At 38.4% G+C, this 20561-nt stretch overlaps 2 protein-coding genes across 5 annotated transcripts; one reads left to right on the top strand and one right to left on the bottom strand.

The window, feature by feature from the left end:
* The first annotated feature begins 5607 nt into the window (after positions 1-5607).
* On the top strand, positions 5608-12759 carry LOC115726593 (ELMO domain-containing protein B). Of its 4 annotated transcripts, none has more exons than XM_030656542.2 (9): positions 5611-6331; positions 7365-7471; positions 7859-7927; positions 8044-8159; positions 8236-8290; positions 10341-10461; positions 11363-11410; positions 11647-11741; positions 12432-12759. In XM_030656542.2, the coding sequence occupies exons 1-9, from the start codon at positions 6247-6249 to the stop codon at positions 12531-12533; spliced, it is 798 nt and encodes a 265-aa protein (XP_030512402.1). In that variant the 5' UTR covers positions 5611-6246; the 3' UTR covers positions 12534-12759. The 4 variants fall into 4 exon arrangements, with proteins under 4 accessions (XP_048140964.1, XP_048140965.1, XP_030512402.1 ...); XM_030656540.2 differs by having other exon boundaries at positions 5612-6331; positions 7362-7471; XM_048285007.1 differs by lacking the exon at positions 11363-11410 and having other exon boundaries at positions 5608-6331; positions 7362-7471.
* Positions 12760-13855: 1096 nt separating this feature from the next.
* LOC115726595 (nucleoside diphosphate kinase 1) lies at positions 13856-16250 on the bottom strand. Its single transcript, XM_030656545.2, has 4 exons — positions 16103-16250; positions 15637-15685; positions 15152-15383; positions 13856-14236 (listed from the first exon to the last, which is right to left on the bottom strand). The coding sequence occupies exons 1-4, from the start codon at positions 16151-16153 to the stop codon at positions 14122-14124; spliced, it is 447 nt and encodes a 148-aa protein (XP_030512405.1). The 5' UTR covers positions 16154-16250; the 3' UTR covers positions 13856-14121.
* Positions 16251-20561: the final 4311 nt, after the last annotated feature.

Genomic DNA, 20561 nt, shown 5'->3' with positions numbered 1-20561 from the left:
GACCCGACGATCCCTCGCAAGCCAAATCTTTTACCACAAGTGGATGGTCCCAGACATATTAAGAGTTGGAACTTCGGGCCTGGTCAAGACGTGCCCTAAAACACCCGCCATGATCATAAAACGGAATTTGGACTTTCGAAAATAAAGTTCTCAATTCTATTCTTTTATGATGTCGAATTTCATATTTATCTCTTTTTGGTTTAATATACGAGTATTTTTCCTTTTTCTTGTTACTTCCGAGCGCTTACTTCTTGTTTATCTTTCATTTGTTGGCAAATCATATGGGCTAAGATTTATAAATCATATTGTACGGGCTAGGAAAAAGGGCTTAGATTCACATGCATAGTGTTATTTGGCTCTACCATCTAAGCATGACACAAAATGTTTTCCTGTCTCATGTTATGAAAATATTCCATTATAAAAGTACTCTCTCCATGTTACCCTCGTTATAACTTGGGAATTAGCTAGAAATCTTGATTTCAACGCTTGGACGTGGAAACTCTCCATTGCTTAGCTGCTTTGTGGCCTTCGATATACACATTGGTATAATTACACGATGTGTTGACTAGTTGATTAGACTGATCACTGATGTGATCTGATGCAGGTAGAGTTTCACTCGATATTAAATGAGAACACTGGTTCATTTGGCTCATGAAAAATCGTTGATGTGAAAAAAAGTTTCCCGACAATGTTGTTTTTATTGATTAGAAAAATAAGCGAACAGAAAATGGTTTTAAAACAAACTCATCAATACTCGAACACGACCAAAAAAAAGAAAATGCTCAAACACGTGATTTGTGACACTTTTGAATTAACTCATTTGAGGTATTATCCGTTTTGACTCGTTTCATATCGAGTGTCACAATTTTCTTAAGTAGACACGTTCTCGAGAAGTCGCTCATCATGGTATTGATCTCACCTAAGCAAGCTTGATATTTGAGTTTCAATGCTAAGTGTTATCGTTATGTTAAAAGGAGTCTCTTATGAGTTAATTTCACTTTTACTTGGGAATGCTTTCTTGTTATTTAATGCGTAATTTGATTCAGTCATGCTCCATTTATCATCCCGAAAGCCTGTCATGAATCGTTCTTTGTTTGGGCCATTTGGCTTCTGCAAACACTCTCCACTCTCATCGACCCGAATCGTTACAGGCCCATCAACTTCAACATGGCTTGTCCCATAATCACATACCTATTGGAGCTTGGAGGGGGTCTCACTCCGACACCATATTGTGATAACCTTGGATTAATTCACTTGAGGTATTGTACTCTTTGATCATCTCATGTCAAGCCTCACAATTTGGTGCACATGTGGGCATTTTCTAGTAGTATTCTCTCTTGAGCACTTTTAATATTGAAGTTCCGTATATTCGGGGAGCTGCTCTTTATTTGGGATCTCTTTCCATGCCGCCGACAAACATTTTCTACCCTTGTCAGTGCATGTCATTACATAATGGGTGAGTGTATATATATGTATATACATATAAGTAAATTAAAGTTGGATTAATGCCACGAAAAATTTCAAATTGGTACACATGTAATATATTAAGCGCAAATTAATTTTCTAACCACCAAAAAATTCAAACCGGTAAACTTGTGATAAATTTAACATTCATCGCCTTTTGTAATTTTTGCCTTTAAATTATTGAGTTGGACGATACGTGGCGGTCTGACGGTTGATGGGTATGCTAATTTGAAATTTTTACCATCCATTTACTTATCAAGTTGAGATTTTTCATAGTATTAATCCAATTTAACGGAAACTAACCGATGTTAAATTTGTCACGGATGTATCAATTTGAACTTTTAGGTGATCAAAAAAATAATTTGGGTAAATTTATCATAGATATATTAGTTTGAAGTTTTTTATTGTCAAAAAATTAATATGAGATAAATTTATCATACGTTTATAAATTTAAAATTTTTCGCGGTATTAACTCATTAAAGTCAATATATCTAGAGTATTTTTTTTTAATTATTTTCGGAGACGTCGTTATGCTTGCTTGAAATATAAATAACGTCGTACCACGTGGGTTCAACCTGTGCGTTAGCACACGAACCTAAAAGAAAGAACCCCTGGTTGAAAGGATTGATAGAACAGAAAAAGACACGGCCCCCCAAAAAAAATAAGCCACGTGGCCGTTGATGATTGGATAAATGTGCAACAAATCTCGAATGTCCAATCTTTGACACATGTTCAGCGACCGATTAATTGCGGAACAATGACTAATTAATTACGCCTTACCAGAGTCTATAAAAATAGCACGAATATCGACCCACATGGTAGGTTCTTTTACTTTGAGAATTTCAGAGCTTCCCCTGAATGAAGTCATAGGTTCACCACAGTTAATATGAAGTGCTGGAAAAATTCATCATTGCTTTGTGTCTAAATCACAAAATTTTTAAGTTGTTCATTGTTATCTAAAACAGCTTTAGTTGGGATGAAAACTACTAAAGAAAGAAAATAATTACGAAATAAAAAGAAAAGAAAAAAATCAAATTACCTTTGTCTGTAGTTCCTTTAAATGTGAGATCGAATTAGTTCGAAGAAATGTAGGATAAGAAATGAAAGTAATAAGTCTATGTGAGCATTGCGAAGCACACTCGTAAGGTCCGAGAAATTAGGGCTCGATGGTTGATCTTAACATTATTATCATTTTTTATGAGAAGATATTTATTGTATGCTGGATTAACGCGTTTCTTTTTTTCTAACGATAAAAAGTAAGAGAGAGAGGCTGCTATAATGATCGTCTCTGATGTTACCTCGGCACGCAAGTCTTAGTTCAACATTGCATCGTCCCCATCGGAGCACCGTACACCCAAAGCCACGTATTGGCTTCTGAAGACGTCTTCCTACAGCATCCTAGTCTACTCACTATGAGCTCATGAAACAACAGCTGAACTGAGCCTCCTCAAGTACGGGTTAGCTCAAAACTTGCATTATATGAGCTCCCCCCACCACTCGTGAAGAAACCACAAAGAAAGTGAATCCTCTGAAGGGCGCATTAGTCTGGCATTCTCGCGGTCCTCCCATTTAATCACCATCTAAGCTCATTCGGCTCAAATCGAAATTAGCCCACCTAATTAACCCCACTACATCTTCTCCTATTGAGAGGCCATGGACATATGAGGCTTCTTTTCGCACTTTCTAATGTGGTGCTTAACAAAGCGCCGACATTCTCGAGCCGATCGACCTCTCCGAGGGCGAGAGAGAAAGAGAGGAAGTAAAGAAAAGGAAGGAGGAAGAGGAAGACGCGGACTTTACAAAAGGCGCGGGTGGGGGTTCTTGATGGAATCGGGACGCATGCTTTGGCGGGTGTGCAGGCCAAAAGCGCTTTTTGCCCTTTTCCAAAAGCGAGCGAGCGAGCGAGGCGTGTGCGCGAGGGCACGAAAAAGCGACCCCAAAACATGGGGGGCTGTTCGCCCATCCGAGGTGGACCATCGCACGGCTCCTGTTGGCCGGATACTTTACATCAAACGGAGCCAAAGTGTGTACAAGATGATGGCTCATGTGTTGTGGGCCCCCGGAAAATTTAAATGAACTCAATCACCCCGGTCGCTGGTTCGGGCCCCACCCCTCGGCAAACACCCCATGTGATCGTGACCCTATTTTCCCCGCTTTCCCCTTTCCAAACGAGGGTAATCCCGTCATTTCACTTTCCTCCCCCACCCCAAAAAAGACACACAACAAAAACAAAAAAAAATCCACGGGGCGACGAATTTCAAAATGATTCGCTTCGATTACGTCTTTTACTATGTAAAGAAAGGGATCGACGATGTGGATTTTCGATTTCGACATTCGACATCCGTCCTAAGTTTTTATGGTTTCATTTAATTGGATTTTTTCGCATTTCGATAATCTCTTCATTGTTAACTTAGAGCAATAAAATGATCACGTGACGTAATAGTTATAATTAAATAATAAACTATGCGGAAAAATTTGAATTTATCGATGAAGCAGACTTTACACAATGTGATTCGAACTGTCCAGAACGAAACCTACCAACACCATTTACATCAAGACAAGTTGAAAAGTAAAGTATTGAAAGAGAAAGCAAGAAGAAATATTTTCGAAAAATTATCCAAAAAATCTTAAATTTATTGCACTTTTACAAATTCAATACTAAACATTTTTCCTTTGTCAATTGAGTCTCAGACTTTTTCATATTTTATCAATTGAGTCAATCCGATCAATTTTATTTGAAAACCACTTACGTAGACACCGGTCGTCTTACATGGCATTTAGACACCGATATGGATAATTTCATTATTATTTTTTGAATTTTTAATTGTTTATATTTATTTATTTATTTTTTGCTTCTATTTTCTATGCGGCCCCGTCGCCCGCGATGACCTTAGGCGGCAGCTTCCCAGTCTTGTCGACCGTGAGCGAGGGTGGAAGGCTCTCACCAAATCCGGGCAAGGGTTTTCATAGCCATAGGCAAGGCCTTCTAGCGACCCTCTCCCGCACAAAAAAAAAAAAGGAGTAAAGAAAAAATGGAAAATTAAAATTAAAAATTAAAAAAGGAAAATGAAAAATTCAAAGAATATCAAAGAATGTTAATAAAAATTGTTCATCGACCGCCAACTCCAACTAGTTTGTGATAAAGATGATGTTGATGTTGATGTTGTTGATGTTAATAAAAATTGTTCATGTCAGCACTTGTTTTGCCATGTAGAAAGGCCGGCATCCATGCCAGTGATTTCCAATTAAAATTTGCTGGATGTACTCAACTGTCAAAATGTGAAAATATTTATGATCCAATTGGCAAAATTGAAGAGTTTACGATTTAATTGTCAAAAGTGCAATAGATTAAAACTTTTTAGATAATTTTTTTTGAATATTTCACCTGAGGGATACACCAAGTGACCATGTGGTGCATCTGACGATTGATCAGATATATTTACACATCTCACTTTTTTTTTTTATCAAGTGGGTGCACCTCGTGTCACAACCACACGATTTTCTCGTCACAGTGAATGCTTCCTCCTTATCTACAGACACGCAAGCCAACTTCACAATCATTAAACCAAAGCTCTTGAATTTGATCCTCGAGCATCAACTAAGTTTCGGTGGCGGAGATCGTATATCGCGATCTTGAATTTCGCAAAGACCTTTATTTATTTATTTATTTATTTATTGGGAAATTTGTAGGACTTTTTTAATTAACCAAGTAGGGAAACCGCAGTTCTAGCCGCCAATACACCGATCGTTCTCGTATTATATGTAATGTGTTTATTGTATAGTCGAATTGTTCTTAGCTGAACATCCAACTAATGTCTTGGAGACACTCGAGAGATCGAGAATGCGTGCGGATCCTCATCCGTGCCGGGGTTAGAAAAGTTCCTCCCCCACGCCTTTCGGTTTCGGTTAGGAAAAACAGCTCACCGGCTTCTTCACCTTCCCGATTTCCGTTACCGTTGCCCTTCACTCCTCTTGGTCCACTTCATTTCGATTTCAATGCTAATTAGACCAATTTAATTTCATTTAATTTAATCACTTTCCGCCGTTTAATTAGTATTGATTAATTAATTAATAGTGTTTGCAATCACCGCTCTCTCTCTCTCAAAATTCGCCACTCGCCTCTCTCTCTCCAAGCACACACAACCGGAATTACAAAAGCCCCCCCACCTCCAAAACAAGGATGCAGAGTAGAGAGAGGAGGGACGCATCCAAAAGCCATTTCTAGAGCGAGAAAAATCGTGGCTTAGAGAGAGAAATCGGCCCTTCTCTCTCTCTCTACCGGTAACTGCTCAATGGAGCTTCCATGGCAGATCTCGAAACCCTAGCTTCTCGCGTTCTTGGATAGGTATCCGCAATTGCTCGCGGGATAACCCTGCCTGGCTCGAATCGGAATCAGTTCGCCGTCAACCGGAGCTCCGTCTCGGCCTGTCTCCTGTGTTGAGCTTCTGGCTTCGTTTTGTTCGATTCTGGAGATCTCTGGATAATTGGAGCCAGCTTCGTGGAAGGTTCTCTGCTCTAGCTGCGGGCATTGGCGTTTCCAGATCGTTCGGGGACGAGGACGTGTTAGTTTCCGCGATTCATTGCGTTTCTGCGCGAGCTTCAAGGGGAGGAGATATCCGATAGCGTCGGTTCGATTAGCTCTCTTCTAGGTCTGTACGCGTGCTCGCTGTTTAGCATTGTCGAGGTGGAGCTGCGTCACGAGGGTTCGAGATTCCGTGGTGGTTTCCGTGGGGTATGGTCATGGTGTTGTAGTCGCTTCGCTGTTCGAAGGAGATAATAAATATGGACGATAGGGGAGGGTCTTTTGTCGCCGTCAGAAGGATTTCTCAAGGCATCGAGAGGGGCAATCAATGCCATTCAACTTCAGGTATTCGCTGTTGCATGATACATTCCTCTCTCTCTCTCTCTCTCTCTCTCTCTCTCTCTCTCTCGGAAATAAATATCCTAACAGTTTGCTTCAGGGAGAAGGTATGCTTCTAGCGAAGTCTCCTCCTTCTAGTTTTTCTCTGGAAATAGTCACTGTTAGCAGTCAGCATATTGGAGTTGGATGTTGGATTTGAATCGAGACGTGTCTGCAGCTCTACCTATTATTATAACTATGTACTGTTTGGATTGTCTTGATCAGGCAGGTGAGCTACTTTGAGATGAGATGGCGATCTCTAATTAAACTTACTAGTTTTTGTGCGAATAGTTGGTTGAACCGTAGTGCTTTTTCTGATATCACAATGCGAGGAAAATACCGTGCCAGTCTGACGTTGTCTTTTTATTTCTCACTTTCTTTTTACTGTATGATTAATGGTCCTCTGCAGATCTCTAATGGCTGCCGATTTGACTGCAGAGCTACCTTAGAGTTTTTAAACTATATGCACTGTTCAAATTTTGCATTATGCTACTTTGAATGTACAATTTTTTTGTTCTGAACAAAATAACGTGTTAGATTTTGCTCCACATCTGAATGGTCTGGGCTCCATTTTGATAATCAACCATTTTCTGTTGGCATATGCATATATGTCTTTGAATTCGAGTTTAAATAATCCACAGGTAGATAGTGTAGTCCTTAGTTTGATGATTGATGCTAGATGGACTGCTCTAACATCGGGCCAGTCATGAGAATGTGGAATATTTCCTTTCATCAGGAAACTGTTTATTCATCCCTCTTTGTTTTGCTGGACATTGACAGTGGATGCTTGTGCAGATTATTCTGACATGATCATATGTCAAATCTTTGGATAAAAAAACTGTTGTCAGAATGTGTGAGCCTACTTATAACTTGAGCCCTTTGATATGTGGCGAATGGTTTGAACACTAAGAGCTTTTATTGATGGGCATGTCAGCATTGTCAGTTTGAAGATACAAATTTCAATGGTTAGGTCTTAGGTGGTTTTATTTTGTTACAGCTGAAGTTGTGGCAGGCTCGGCAGCATGGATTGGTCGAGGTCTTTCTTGCGTTTGTGCACAGAGACGAGAGAGCGATGCCCGTCCCTCATTTGATTTAACTCCTGCCCAGGTAATAATTTGCTAACTTCGTGACCAATTCATATCATATTGCATTTTATTGTTTAACTTGATAAGTATTGCTTCTATCAGTATCTTCTTTATCTCCATGAAGCTGGCATATTAAATGCACAGTCCAATGACCCATATTATCCAGAATTTACTGAGGTTAAAGGATAGCTGCTTATGCATTTTTTTTATTTTTTATTTTTGCAGTTCTCCGTGCACCTTTTTTATCCCTCTGTTTAGTTTCTATGAAGCTCTTTGGAGCTGTCAACCACATCAGTGTTTATATCTTCATTTTGTCCTATAATGCCCTTTAATTGTAACTCTATTGAAATTGAGCTGATTGTTCAATCAATTTATTATCTTGTAAGTCCTTCCATTTATATGCCATCAGGAGGAAAGCTTGCAGAGGCTTCAAAGCCGCATAGATGTTGCCTATGAAAGTTCTATTCTGGAACACCAGGTAAATTTTCTACGGGCTACTCTTTTTTTAAACTATATATTCAGTACAGGAAATAAATCAAATTATGCTTCTAACAAGCTAATCTTTTTTAGCATTACCTTGTTGCACTGTCTTAGGAAGCTCTAAGGGCACTGTGGCATGCTGCCTTTCCAGAAGAGGAACTTGGTGGTTTAATATCTGAACAATGGAAGGAAATGGGTTGGCAAGGGAAGGACCCATCCACTGATTTTAGGTAAATCTTCTGTTCTACCTGTTGTTGCTAAGATGCACAATGTATTGCTAACGGTTAATGTTGTGTGTGTTTTCAGGGGCGGTGGTTTTATATCATTGGAAAACTTGCTGTTCTTTGCTAGGAATTTTCCGGTATCTCTTTATTTCAACTACTCTTGTCCTATTGACTTGAATTCTGTCAAATTTGATAATGAGTTGGCACTGGAAGATGTAATTTATGTTTGCATATTGTAGAACATGTTGCTTCCAGGTTTTCCTTTGAGGATAGGATCTTCTGTGCTGACGTACTCTGTTAGCATGCCTCATGGTTGATGATGTGAGTTTGTGGATTTAAGATGTGGACAATTTGTGTAATTCGAGAACTTGAGTCCTATACAATTATTGCGGAATGATCGTTCGAGAAATTTCTGATCACTTAACTGATGAACAAAGGGGTATGAGATGAGAGAAAAGAGTTTCAGATGTCATCTGTGGTGATTGCTGATTTACATCTAGAAAATTTTCATTGAGACGTGTGCTGGCAGTGTACAAGGATAGTAGGCCTTTCCTTAATGGATTTCAGTAAAGTCATTTAGTGGTGTTTACTTGGCTTGAAATACTCTGCCCTTGAATTTGATACTAGAAAGCATGACATGTGAGTAATGAAATCGTTTCGTATTTTTGTTGGAAGGCTAAAGATGATAAATTAAAAAAGCCGATTGTGTGAGTATACATATAGAGAGTATCATAAGGAAAAAAAAAATAGGGTTGGGTTTCCATTCTTTATAGTTTATATGATCATGATGCTATTGACTTCTCAGTTGTTAAAAGTTCTTGCCTTTCTATTATATCTTGTTCTCCTTTTGGCCCAGATATTGGTTTTGCTAGAGCTCACCTGTGCCATAGATAGATGTTGGGAGTGCTTTAGCATCATATTGTTAGCGTTTCTTTGTCTGAACACATGAATGGGCTTCTCTCCTTATCATATCTCTGCAGCTATTTCATTTTATGACTGGAGGGGGAGACTTGAGTGTGTAAATCTGTGTGAAGCATAGGCGAGCAGTTTAATCTAGTTCTATATACACTGTCACGTTGTTCATTTTTCAGGATGGAGCACGATTCTCCGTAGGAATTAATATGGTTATATGTGGTATTAAATTATTCTGTAATCTGTGTGTGTTTGGTAGAACTTTTTTCAAGCACTTTTGTTTTTCTTCAAATCTCGCATTCCATGCAATTTAACTTTGATATTATGGGGAAGACATTAAAACTTTCCCAACATAAATCATTTATGTACTTTCATTACTTTTTATTCACAATAATATTTTTCGGGCTTTCATTTAATGGAACAATGGATTAGTGCTTTTTCTAAGTGAAAGCCAACAAGCGTGAATCTCAGGGATTTGTCTTTCACAACAAGTATGCTCGAAGGACATTTCTTTTGATCACCTTTGTATCGAAGGGAAGTACTACTTAACAAAATGACCATTGCCTTTGTGTAACTTATGAGCCTTTTAACCAGTTAAGAGTGAATTGGTGCTCTCAGTTTTACATGATCTTCGTATATAGTACTATGTACTCATCTGAAAGCTATTAACCAAAGCTGAATCATGACTGAAATAGTTAAATTTAGGGGGGCATAATAGGAAAGATGCTCATTTGGATAACATATTAGCTTCTTATTTAGTGTCATGATCCCATGTTGATGATGAGATTAATCCTCTTTATAAAGATAGCGCTATTATTTTTCAGCCCAGCAGATTATGAGCGGAAAGCTAAAGCCTCTCCTTCCCTTTTGTTTGGATTTACCAAAACACAAGAGAGTTGGCTCTAAGTCTTATATTACGTGCTATTGTGATTGTAGATGAGTAATCGAATCTAGTTGATGCATATTGACATTTTCTGATGGCATTTACATGTTCTCAACATTTTACTTTTCTTCTTAGAAGGTTTTTGCTCGTCAATCTGTTTCCTCTCTGAGCCATCTGTTTGTTTCCTTTGGCTTTAGTTCTTTGCCTCTTTTGCTTCTCATCTTTACTTGTTTCCATTTTTATAGGTGGTTCCTAACAAAAGTTTCTAGTTTATATTGATCCTCTTAAGAAGTGCGTCATTATCTGCCAATAGTTATAACATAGAGAGAGATCTGTGAACAAGCCGATGATGTTATCTTCCCCTAGCTGATGCATTGAGTTTTTTCAAACAGAAATCCTTTCAAGATCTTCTGAGGAAACGGGAAGGTGATCGGTCATTGTGGGAATACCCTTTTGCTGTAGCTGGCGTGAACATCACATTCATGCTTATCCAAATGCTTGATCTTGAAGCAGGTAAGATAGAACCATAAATTTCACATGCATGATCATTTGCATGTAATGAACATGGCAAGGATGGAACCATTGTAGCAACATCAATAAACATGGAGCCTTTTAACATACAGATGTTAGCTCCTATAGCATCTTTACATCTTTTTTAGAGTACGGGACCATATCAGATGAATGGAGTCTAAGGGCTTGTTCGTTTCACTAAAATATTTATCTGGAAACTATTTTGAGTGATTTGTGGTGTTTGACATACTTAAAATCAATTGTCAACCCAGAGCCATTTTAGTTCAAGGAAATCCAACAGCATAAAGTTGGAAAATGACTACCCTGGTCCTGTTTAAAAACGAGGAAAGCATTTTCCAAATGACGGAGCTCATCCTTGAGAGCTAACTGACTGCTCTTTGTGCTAATCTTTTAACTAAGGACTACTACTGCTTTCTAAAGCTGAGCTCTCTCTCTCTCTCTCTCTCTCTGTGAAGACTTCAACTAGTGTTTCATTTTTGATTGATTGGCATTTTGTTCTCACCAACTCATTGATCCAGATTGTCTTTGGCAGATTCACACACTTTCTCTCCTCTCTCTCTCTCTCTCTGATGTATTAATTTCAACATCTTGTACAGATCTTTACAAGAAACTATTTTGTCAAAGTCGTAAGTAAACATCAGAAAACTATTTCCTTCTCATTTTTGAGGTACACTGCTAAGCGAGGGGAAAACTACCATTTTTGTGAGAAAGATTTCTGAAGAAAGCTTTTCCTTTTATCACATAGTTTTCTGAAAAAAGAGAACGCAATCTAAGGAGATTGTTTACATTGTTTTTTGGATATTGCTATGAATAAACCAAGTATCTGGGTGACAGAACTTTGGCAAAGTAAATACTTTTCATAATGATGTATTCGATCATGCAGTTAAGCCACGGACGTTTGTTGGAGCTACTTTCTTGAAGTTCCTTTCCGGTAATGTGGGCTATCTATTGCTTCATTCAGCTCTGTTTAATATAGCCTTTTGTTGAAGTAGGTCCAGGAGAAGCATGAAGCTGACAAAAGGATTCTTTGTGCTTGTAGTTAGAAATTTTTATTCTATAGGGTCTAGATAATTTCCGTCTCAATCTAGTAAATACCTGTCTTCTACTATTGGCAGTCTATTTCCTGTTACCTTTTTTTTTCTTTTAACAAAATAGCTCACTTGACAGAAAATGAATCAGCGTTTGATCTTCTATACTGCATCACGTTCAAGCTGATGGACAATCAGTGGCTTGCCATGCGTGCATCATATATGGATTTTAATGTGAGTTTTTCATCCAGAAACTATCTCGACAGTTATTTTCAATCTTTGAGAGTTGTGGATGTGGTTATGAAGCAAATTAGTGAAGTTGCTTGAACCTTTTACCTTCCACTTCTTGCAATTAAAAGGCCCTTTTCATAATTGAACGTCGGGGTTACTCATGGTCTATTTGATGGCCAAAAGCATTGCTTCATGTCGGTTATTTGAAGGTCCTGCTCAAGGAAGATATCTGACGTGTCAGTAGTAGTTGGTTGATGAAAACAATAAGTTTAGGATTGTCTCTGCTGCTCTTTTATAATTTTTTCTTTAAAGTTAGGTAACTTATAGGAGAAGGTATTCAAGGGGTCTCAACCTGTATACAAGCAGAATTTTCGGCCACTTACAAGACCATTCGAGGCCTCCTGTCAACCCTGTATCCAGAACCAAAATAACAAAGTGAATTGCCCTCTTAACTTCTCCGACTCTCTTCTCATATAAGAGAAATAAAAAATGACACAGAATCATCTATTGACTGTTATACTTAACAGTTATTCAAACAACTTTGAGGAACTCCTCAGTCCTCAGTGGACAGCAATCTTCCCTTAGCCTCTGTCAGGGATGCATGTTATAATTGCCAGGAATGGTGCACTTCTAATACATAAAGTTCAGGATAAAATATTAACTTATTGTTACTTGCTTGCTTTCCCTCCATAGGCTGTGATGAAATCTACCCGCCGTCAAATGGAAAGAGAGCTGCTGCTTGAAGATGTAATGCGTCTTGAGGACTTGCCCTCGTATGGCCTTCTTGCTCGCTAGTGTGGCTCTGTAAGTCCAAAAAGTGGTCGATGTAGAAGCAGGTTTCGTAGAGTGAACAACGAGGTTACCTTTTTTTAGTCTCTCTCTCTAGATCATGTTTGTACGTCACGCTACGCTCATAAAATGGCTTTACATTTACAGTTCTGAGTGTTATCCTTGATTCTTTTGGAGAATTCGAACCTGGTTTCCGAAGTCTGTAACTTAGAGTGGCCCTTAATGTGTGATTCCGAATGCTGCTGGCAGTACCAGAACTATGGCCAGAAAATGAGAAGCAAAAAAAAAAAAAAAAAATAGAAGAAACGATTCATTTCTCTGCAGCTGAATGACCTTTAGGAGTTCTGCCTGCAGTGAAAATGAAAATGGTTCCTCATGCCTAAAGTACATCGAGGTTTAATATCGCTTCTTCCTAGGGAGGACAAAACAGGCCCTCCGCATCGGATTTCAACAGGAGGGAATGAAGCATGAGAAAGTCCCTTCAATTACACTCTGGAGGCACGTTAGGCTTTTCATTAGAATTTTTCTTTTTTGGGTCGAATGGCTTTTTGATTAGATTGGAGGTCTGATTTTTAGCTGGTGAATTTGAATATCACCGTTAGGGATGCAGTTCAGCGTGATTGATGTCATCCAGCGCCAACCCAGTCACATTTTGACTTGCTCATTCTCTCTTTCCCGTACCTTCATGCCCGCAATTCGCTTTCTAGCTTGAAGTAAGATTTATTGTTGTGAACACGAACGACGCTAAAAAAGATAGGCGTGTTCTCCTTATCACGGATGCACAGTGATTAGAGCCAATTTAAGTACAATAATCATCAATCGGTCCAACCTAACAACCACGTATTTCCTTTTTGTTTGGGACGGCGCCGCTCATTTTCCCGGACAGTTTATATTACCATCAGAGAACCAAGTTGTCCAACATTTCACGAGGCCTACAGTAATAAAACTTCTGAGATTCGAGGTGAGCAATGGATGGGAAAAGAAGAATATGGGCCAATGGTGGGCAGGATCTCTATCGATACAGAAGAACAGGGGAAAAACCATCAAAGGCTAACTGACACTGATGAAGAAATTTCTCACGACTCCTTGAAGCTTATTTTTTGGCACCCATCAGACCTTAAGCCTCGATCCAACTTCTGTGCACCGTGCGACTCTGCAATCTGAGTACGGAAAATGTCTGCAAGGGCGAGGCTTGGGTGATCTGACTTCTAATCCATTCGTTTAGAAAGTTAGAAGAATGCCCCCTCGACCTCTCATTTTAGAATGTGTAGTAAGTGGAAAAAAGACATATCTGGAACCTAAGCATGTCTTGTAATTGGAAAATAGATAAGTTCTAATTAGATCTTTACCAGGAAAATCATGACGACTCAACTAGAATCACCACCAGACATCTACCAAAAATCATATATCGTTCTAAGTGCATCTGCAGTTGTAAACACAGGCAAGTTGCACCTGCAGTCATAAAGACAGGCAAGGACAATGCGGACAACCAGACCAGACACTCACGACAATGCGAATCAAAAGCTCAGCAGTTGATAATACATTAAACTAAAAATTTAGATGAGCAGAAAACAGAATCGCAGCCCATGAGAATCTACTCGTAGATCCAGGGGTGAACGCTGCTTTGCCAGCTCACAATGCCTTCAGGAAACCACAGTGCAATTTCCTTCCTTGAGCTCTCGACCGAGTCGCTTCCGTGGATGACATTCCTGCAATGGAAAAATCAATTTTGATCATTCACTTTATCAATCCCACTATGCATAGGCCATTTCCTATGGCACTCTAATCTCTTGAAAATGTCCTGCAATCAAATGTAAACCGAGACAGGAAATCATGCAATAATATATCCAAAACTTAATGTATCCCTCAGATGTGCAGCAAAAGAACTTACAAATGCATGTCTCGTTGTTTTCTCTTTAGGATCATTTGAAAGAGTTTATGAGCGATGCCCCATATACTTGCATTAGAGAAGCTAATGGGTCTAAATAACAAAAACAAAGATGGTACAGGATCTCCAAACATAACCATTACTTGACCCTGCTCTTAGTTCCATGTTGCATTGGTTTGGCACACAATGTTACACCACTTTAAAGATCTATCTTCCCCAGTTCAGTGGCAACTCTGGAAGGGTTATCATGGGAAGAATTTGGTGATTCAACTATGGGACTATCGATATTTGGCTGCTTTGAGCTATATAAATATATATATATATTCTTTATTTTCAGCCTCAGAAGGTGTTTTGAAGGGAGAAGCAGGAATTACCTTTGCTCTATGTGTAATTTTTATTTTTCTCAAGGGTGGATGGTTGGATTCGATGATTTGTCCATCATCCAATTTCCATTTAAAAGTTTTTTCTAACACAAAAATTTCTTTTGGTTCAAGATAATATTTTTCAAACCAATCAAAGAAAACCATATGAGTTCCAATTTGGTCTAGGAATTCATAAAATTGTTCTTTATATATATATATATATATATATATAAAACTGACCGATATAAAAGATTTTTTCTGACTAAGGAGCAGAAGTAAAGCAACTTCAGTTAATGTAACAATCACCAGCAGACCATCAACTGATTCCACTGCAATGTACTCAATAACTTCAGCCGAATGCAAAAGGAAATCACCTGCCAATGTCAATGGCAAAATCACCACGGATGGTTCCAGGAGCAGATTCTGCAGGGTTGGTGGCTCCAATAATCTTCCTCCCAGTGGTCACAACGCCCTTGCCCTCCCAAACCATAGCAACGACGGGGCCAGAAATGATATAATCGACCAGGCCACTGAAGAAGGGCTTCGCAGAGAGGTCTGCATAATGCTTCTCGGCAAAAGGACGGTCCACACTGACGAGCTTAAGACCTGATTCAAATCGCACATACATGCTTTCATCCACAAAATGTTCAACTCAAGCTTAATCGAGTCCAACAGTCGATAAAACAATTTAGATCAAAACGCTATAACAATTTCTAGATGATGCACGCTCAATTGAGAATGGAAAATCTCCATATGGTTACTGAAAATTAAGCAGTTAAAGCAACGACAATCTTTTTCCTCCCATTAAACTGATTGATCGCTGCATTCAACAGTTGTCAGCTGATAGAAAAGGATTTACCTTTCAAGGAGAATCCTTTCTTCTCAAACCTGCCAATGATTTCACCAACCTGAAGACCAGAATAGCGTTCATGTCAGATCCATCCCAAGTGTTCACACCAGTTAACTAAAACAGCAGACATAAACTCAAGCGAGAGAACAATCTCCTAATCCTCTGAAATAACCATCCATCTCCACATAGCAAGCTCATATATTCACGCCTAATCCACGCTCATTCGTACTAGGAGAGACCCCTAATAATGAAAAAAAAAATCTCAAATTTGATCTTTCTTGCATCGAATTTGATTTCTCCCAAATGCCAGAGCCCATCTTTCAAATGCCCACTAAACAAAAAGGGTATCTCACGATCGAGAACCAAAATCCATATCCATCCTACATGATTTTTCCGTCAAGAAACACCAGATCAAACATGTAAAGAAACGAAATTAGGCTATACGTAAGGAAGATGAGGTTACACGGGTACTTACAAGGCCTCTCTGGACCCCATCAGGCTTGATCATGATGAATGTTTGCTCCATCTTTCGGGGTGTGTTCAAGTGGGAAGAGGCGGGGTAGAGAGCCAAAGAGAGAGGGAGGGCTGGGATAGTGGAACGGAGGACCCGGACTTGGTATTTATAGGTCGGACGCGACACAAACCCTAGCCATGTCATAATCTCCGAGGTATATTCGCTTGGATCCGGCCCCTAAGGAAATCTCCGCTTGCCGGTTCGGAAGGGCCACGATTACACATTTTAATTCCAGCTTTGATGTCAAGTCTTAAAGAAGCTCCATTGACTGTTTCGAGAATATCATATCATCAAATCATTTTTTTGGTCATATATCATCAAATCATTTAGTTATTGAACAAAAGACCAACTTGGCATGGGGGTTGTGTAAATTTGGCGACCATGCTCTTAATCATACATGCAAATCGATGAATATAGGAATAAAATGGAACTAACGATAAGATGACATCAAAGATAACATCTTTATATATTGAGTTGGGTCAATGACTTCGCTCAGATTATAACTCATGTATCAAATACGTACAAGTTTTTTTGTGAGGATTGTTTCCACCGAAAATTTCGGAACTTATGTACAATTTTTATTGATTATGAAAAAATGACAAAAAAGAAAAAAAAATCAAAGATAATTTGAATGTATTACTTAATCCAACTTTTTGTGGGATCTTAGCTTTTTGACATATGGCACACTTCATTTTCAAGGGAGAAAAGTCATGTATATTGCCTCCTTTTATCCACAAGAAGTGCTCTAATGTAGAGCTTAAAACAATTGAGAGCTAGCTCAATACTTAGTTGTTGACACCCAAATTTTGATTTCCAGCAAATCATTTATATTGCATAGAAAGAGAATTAGCCTTAGTTCTCACCAAAAATCAATTTCTCATATATTGCATATTTATTTTCTATCGATCATGCATATCATTGCATTCACACTAGAGGCGAAGCAATTGAGCTTAAATTTGAGAAGAGGTCAGACCGGACTTAGTTTGAGATTTTTTTACTAAATTCACAAGAGGGTGTGTTAAAATTATTAAGCCATTTGAACCCATTTTCAAGCTCAATTTAATTAATTACCCATTTGTTTAATTAGAGCCCAAGATTGCACCATGAGCCCACAAGAGAGGAGAATTTCGGCCATTATCGCGGTCATCCTCTCTTGGCCGAAAATTCATAGTATCCTAGGACATTAGGACTCTTCAAGTTTCAAAATAATTCAAGAGTTTAATCGGTTTGGGGGTCTTATCCTAATTCAAGAGTTTAATCGGTTTCGGGGTCTTATCCTATCTAGCTAGATTTTTATTTGATTAAGACTCTAATGATCTAATGGCTCATATTAAGTCCCATCTTAGCTAGGGATTTTAATCTGACGGCCCAAGACAACTCCTACTCCTACTAGGAATGGGTGAGTTAAGCTCTATATAAGCAAGGGATCACATTCATTCATTTTATTCGGCTACACATTCAAATTTTCGGTACACTTAGAGCTGGAAATTCAGAGAACACTGAAGGAAATTCAAGGAGTTTGATTGTCTACCCCGAGGTTGAGACAATCCTCCTTTGGTTCAAGTTCGGCCGAGCCTTTCATCGAGCAGCATTCTCCTTTGTGCGTGTCGTCGTTCGCCTGAGCCTTGCTGTTTAGCTCATCACCGAAAGTCAGCCACCATCCCAGCAGCTCGATCGTGTTTCGGTGTCCTAGCTCAGCCTCGCTCAGCCACCATACGCGGATCAACCTGAATCATCCATCGAACAACTCAAAACTCTAGTTGCCGTCCATCCTTTTTGGCGTTTTTGACCAGCCCCAATTTAAGGTTGATCAGCCTCTATTTTATCATTATTTGAAGCTTTAATCTCTCTACTGTTTGTGTTAGATTATTCGGGGTTGATTTGATAGCGAATTGAGCTCAAAAGTGGGCTGTTTTGGGCGAAAAAACCCAGGCTGCACTCGCTGGTATTTTGCTTGGAAAAAGGTAAATTTTCTAAACGTTTGATCGCTAATCTATGCTTGTTTGATTGGTAACATGCATATAAATATTCATGTGTCTTGGTGAATTATAATGATTTGTGACGATTGTTGGAAAATTTAAGCCTTTTCCATCAATCTTGTGCAAGAACCAAAATTGAGACATGTGAGACTAAAATTCTGATTTTTTTCATCAAATTTAATTTGTTAATGAAATTGGTCGGATTTTGATACTTGAGAAATTGATGAAATTTAATTGGAACCATGTCTTTTTTGAAAAGTAGATTTGTTCAACCATTCTTTCAAGATCGAATAAAACTGATTGAAAAAGATAAGAATTTTGGTAAATAAAATCTTGATTTTCGACATATACTTATCTCTCTTGACCGAATTGCCTATTGTGGATGAGTCTTGCTTGGAATTTTGCACTTGAGTTGGTTGGATTGCATCTATCCTTTGGTTATTTGATTATATCTCATGTTATGGATAAGGTTTGATCAAATTGGATTTTATCTAATTAACTGAATTGGATAATATTTGACTTATGGAAAAACTTTTGAACTCGATGATTGTCTCTAGCATATGAATTGGTTGAATTGCTCTATCTCATGATTTTTTGATGCTATCTAGTATTGTGGATAGGGGTTTTGTGCTTAACTGGATAATATTTAACTTGTGGACAATCTTTTTGCCTTGGATAATTATCTCATGCTTTTCTCATTGGTTGAATTGTCTTATCTTTTACATGTATTCATGTTATGGATGAGATTTGGTTCAAATTGGATGATTATCCAAATTTTTTTGCGAATTATCTAAATTAATTTTGAATCTTAAAGATAGTTTTTTCAAACTAAAATTGAACTTTGGATGAGGAAAGGTGGATCCCACTTTCACAATTTTGGCCACCCCTGTTTATTTTTGAAAATTCAAATAAGGTTGCTCCATCTTGCTATTCTCTGGTTATGTTTGTTTGATAGTTTTATTTTTATATAATATGTATATTTATAAACAAACATGCTCATAATACTCCATTGTGCCTAGACCTTCGAAAAATAAGTTACACTTCCCTAGCCGTGATCTTATGAAATGGGACTTATAGTTTGTATAGAATTTGGTAATCTCCCCTTTGTATTAAGGGAAGATGTTATTCTACGCCTTTAACCGCATACTGACTCGAATCTATGAGTATGTAGCGGATAATTTCTACTCTAGCCCTAATCTTTGAGAATGAGTGAATTAATAAGAAAAATCAGAATCAAAGGTATACTGTGGGCATTTTTGATTATTTTTGTTCAATCTTTGTTTTTTTTTTTATTTTGCCGAAAAACACAAAAAGATCATTTTTTTGAGCATATATAATATGGTCCCTCATGTCACATTTTTCTAAGTCAAAGTCATTAGCGGTGAGCAAATCGGACCGCCCGGACTAGACTGGGACCGGTGGGCCGGTTCACGGTTCTAGTGTCCGCTAGGACCGGACTGCCCGGACAGGACCGATTGAATTTTATTTATTTATTTTGATCAAGAAAACTCCATGCACATGGAGTTTTCTCGATCTTGCCTTTTTAGTTCCCAAACGAAATCCCCATCTCGATCTTGCCTCAGCCGGTTCCTGGGCCATTTTTTACCCGAAGGGAGATCGTTTCTGCTTGAATCCCATGTGCATTTTGGAAACAATCTTGCAAAAAGTTCTCAGCTTTGCCTTGAAAGACCTGTTTCAGGAAATGAACTCGAATTTTTTTTTATGTTTAGCCTCTATATTTGCTGGACCGGGACCGTCTAGGGATGGTGCATCTTTTTTTTTTGGCATGTGTCCAATCCAATGGAACCGCTCGGGAACCGGACCGGACCGATGGTTCGGTTTCCGGTTCCGAAAAATTGAGAAGCGGGACCACCGGTCCGGTTCTCGGTTCTCAAGGGAACCGGATTAGACCGGGAATCGATCACTCCTAAAAGTCCTTCGATTTACATCATTCAATCAAAAAGGATTTTTTCATGAAAATTTGGTGCCGAAAGGATATTAATTTTTCCGAATTAATGTAATAAAATCCCAAAACTCATTTTCTTTAGTTCTTTCGCTATTTTATTTAGGTTTCTAATCGACTTACCAAGAATGATTAGTGGCGGCTCTCATTTAACAATTTTTATGAAATAAACCTAAGTTGCGATTTGGTATGGACTTGGAAGAGTCCGAGTTAGGTTGATTAAATAATTAACCCGATAATCCATTAACCTAAGGTTTTCAAATTTAAGGTCGCGACAGCTTGGTGACTTTACTGGGGACTCATTTTTTTAATTTTCGAAAAAATAAATGGTTGACCGAATTTTCAAGCTCAATTTTTAGAAAAAATTAAAGTTAATTTTTTGGAAAAATCTCTTAAGTTAATCCCTTAAATTTTCGAAAATAAAGAAAATTCCTTGTGGACTTAGGCGATTCATTTTCATGATTTATCCCTTGATTGA

Source organism: Rhodamnia argentea, chromosome 9 (assembly GCF_020921035.1).
Source record: "Rhodamnia argentea isolate NSW1041297 chromosome 9, ASM2092103v1, whole genome shotgun sequence".
Classification (NCBI taxonomy): domain Eukaryota; kingdom Viridiplantae; phylum Streptophyta; class Magnoliopsida; order Myrtales; family Myrtaceae; genus Rhodamnia; species Rhodamnia argentea.
The sequence above is the reverse complement of the archived record's forward strand: the minus strand, read 5'-3'. Positions and strand labels throughout refer to the sequence as shown.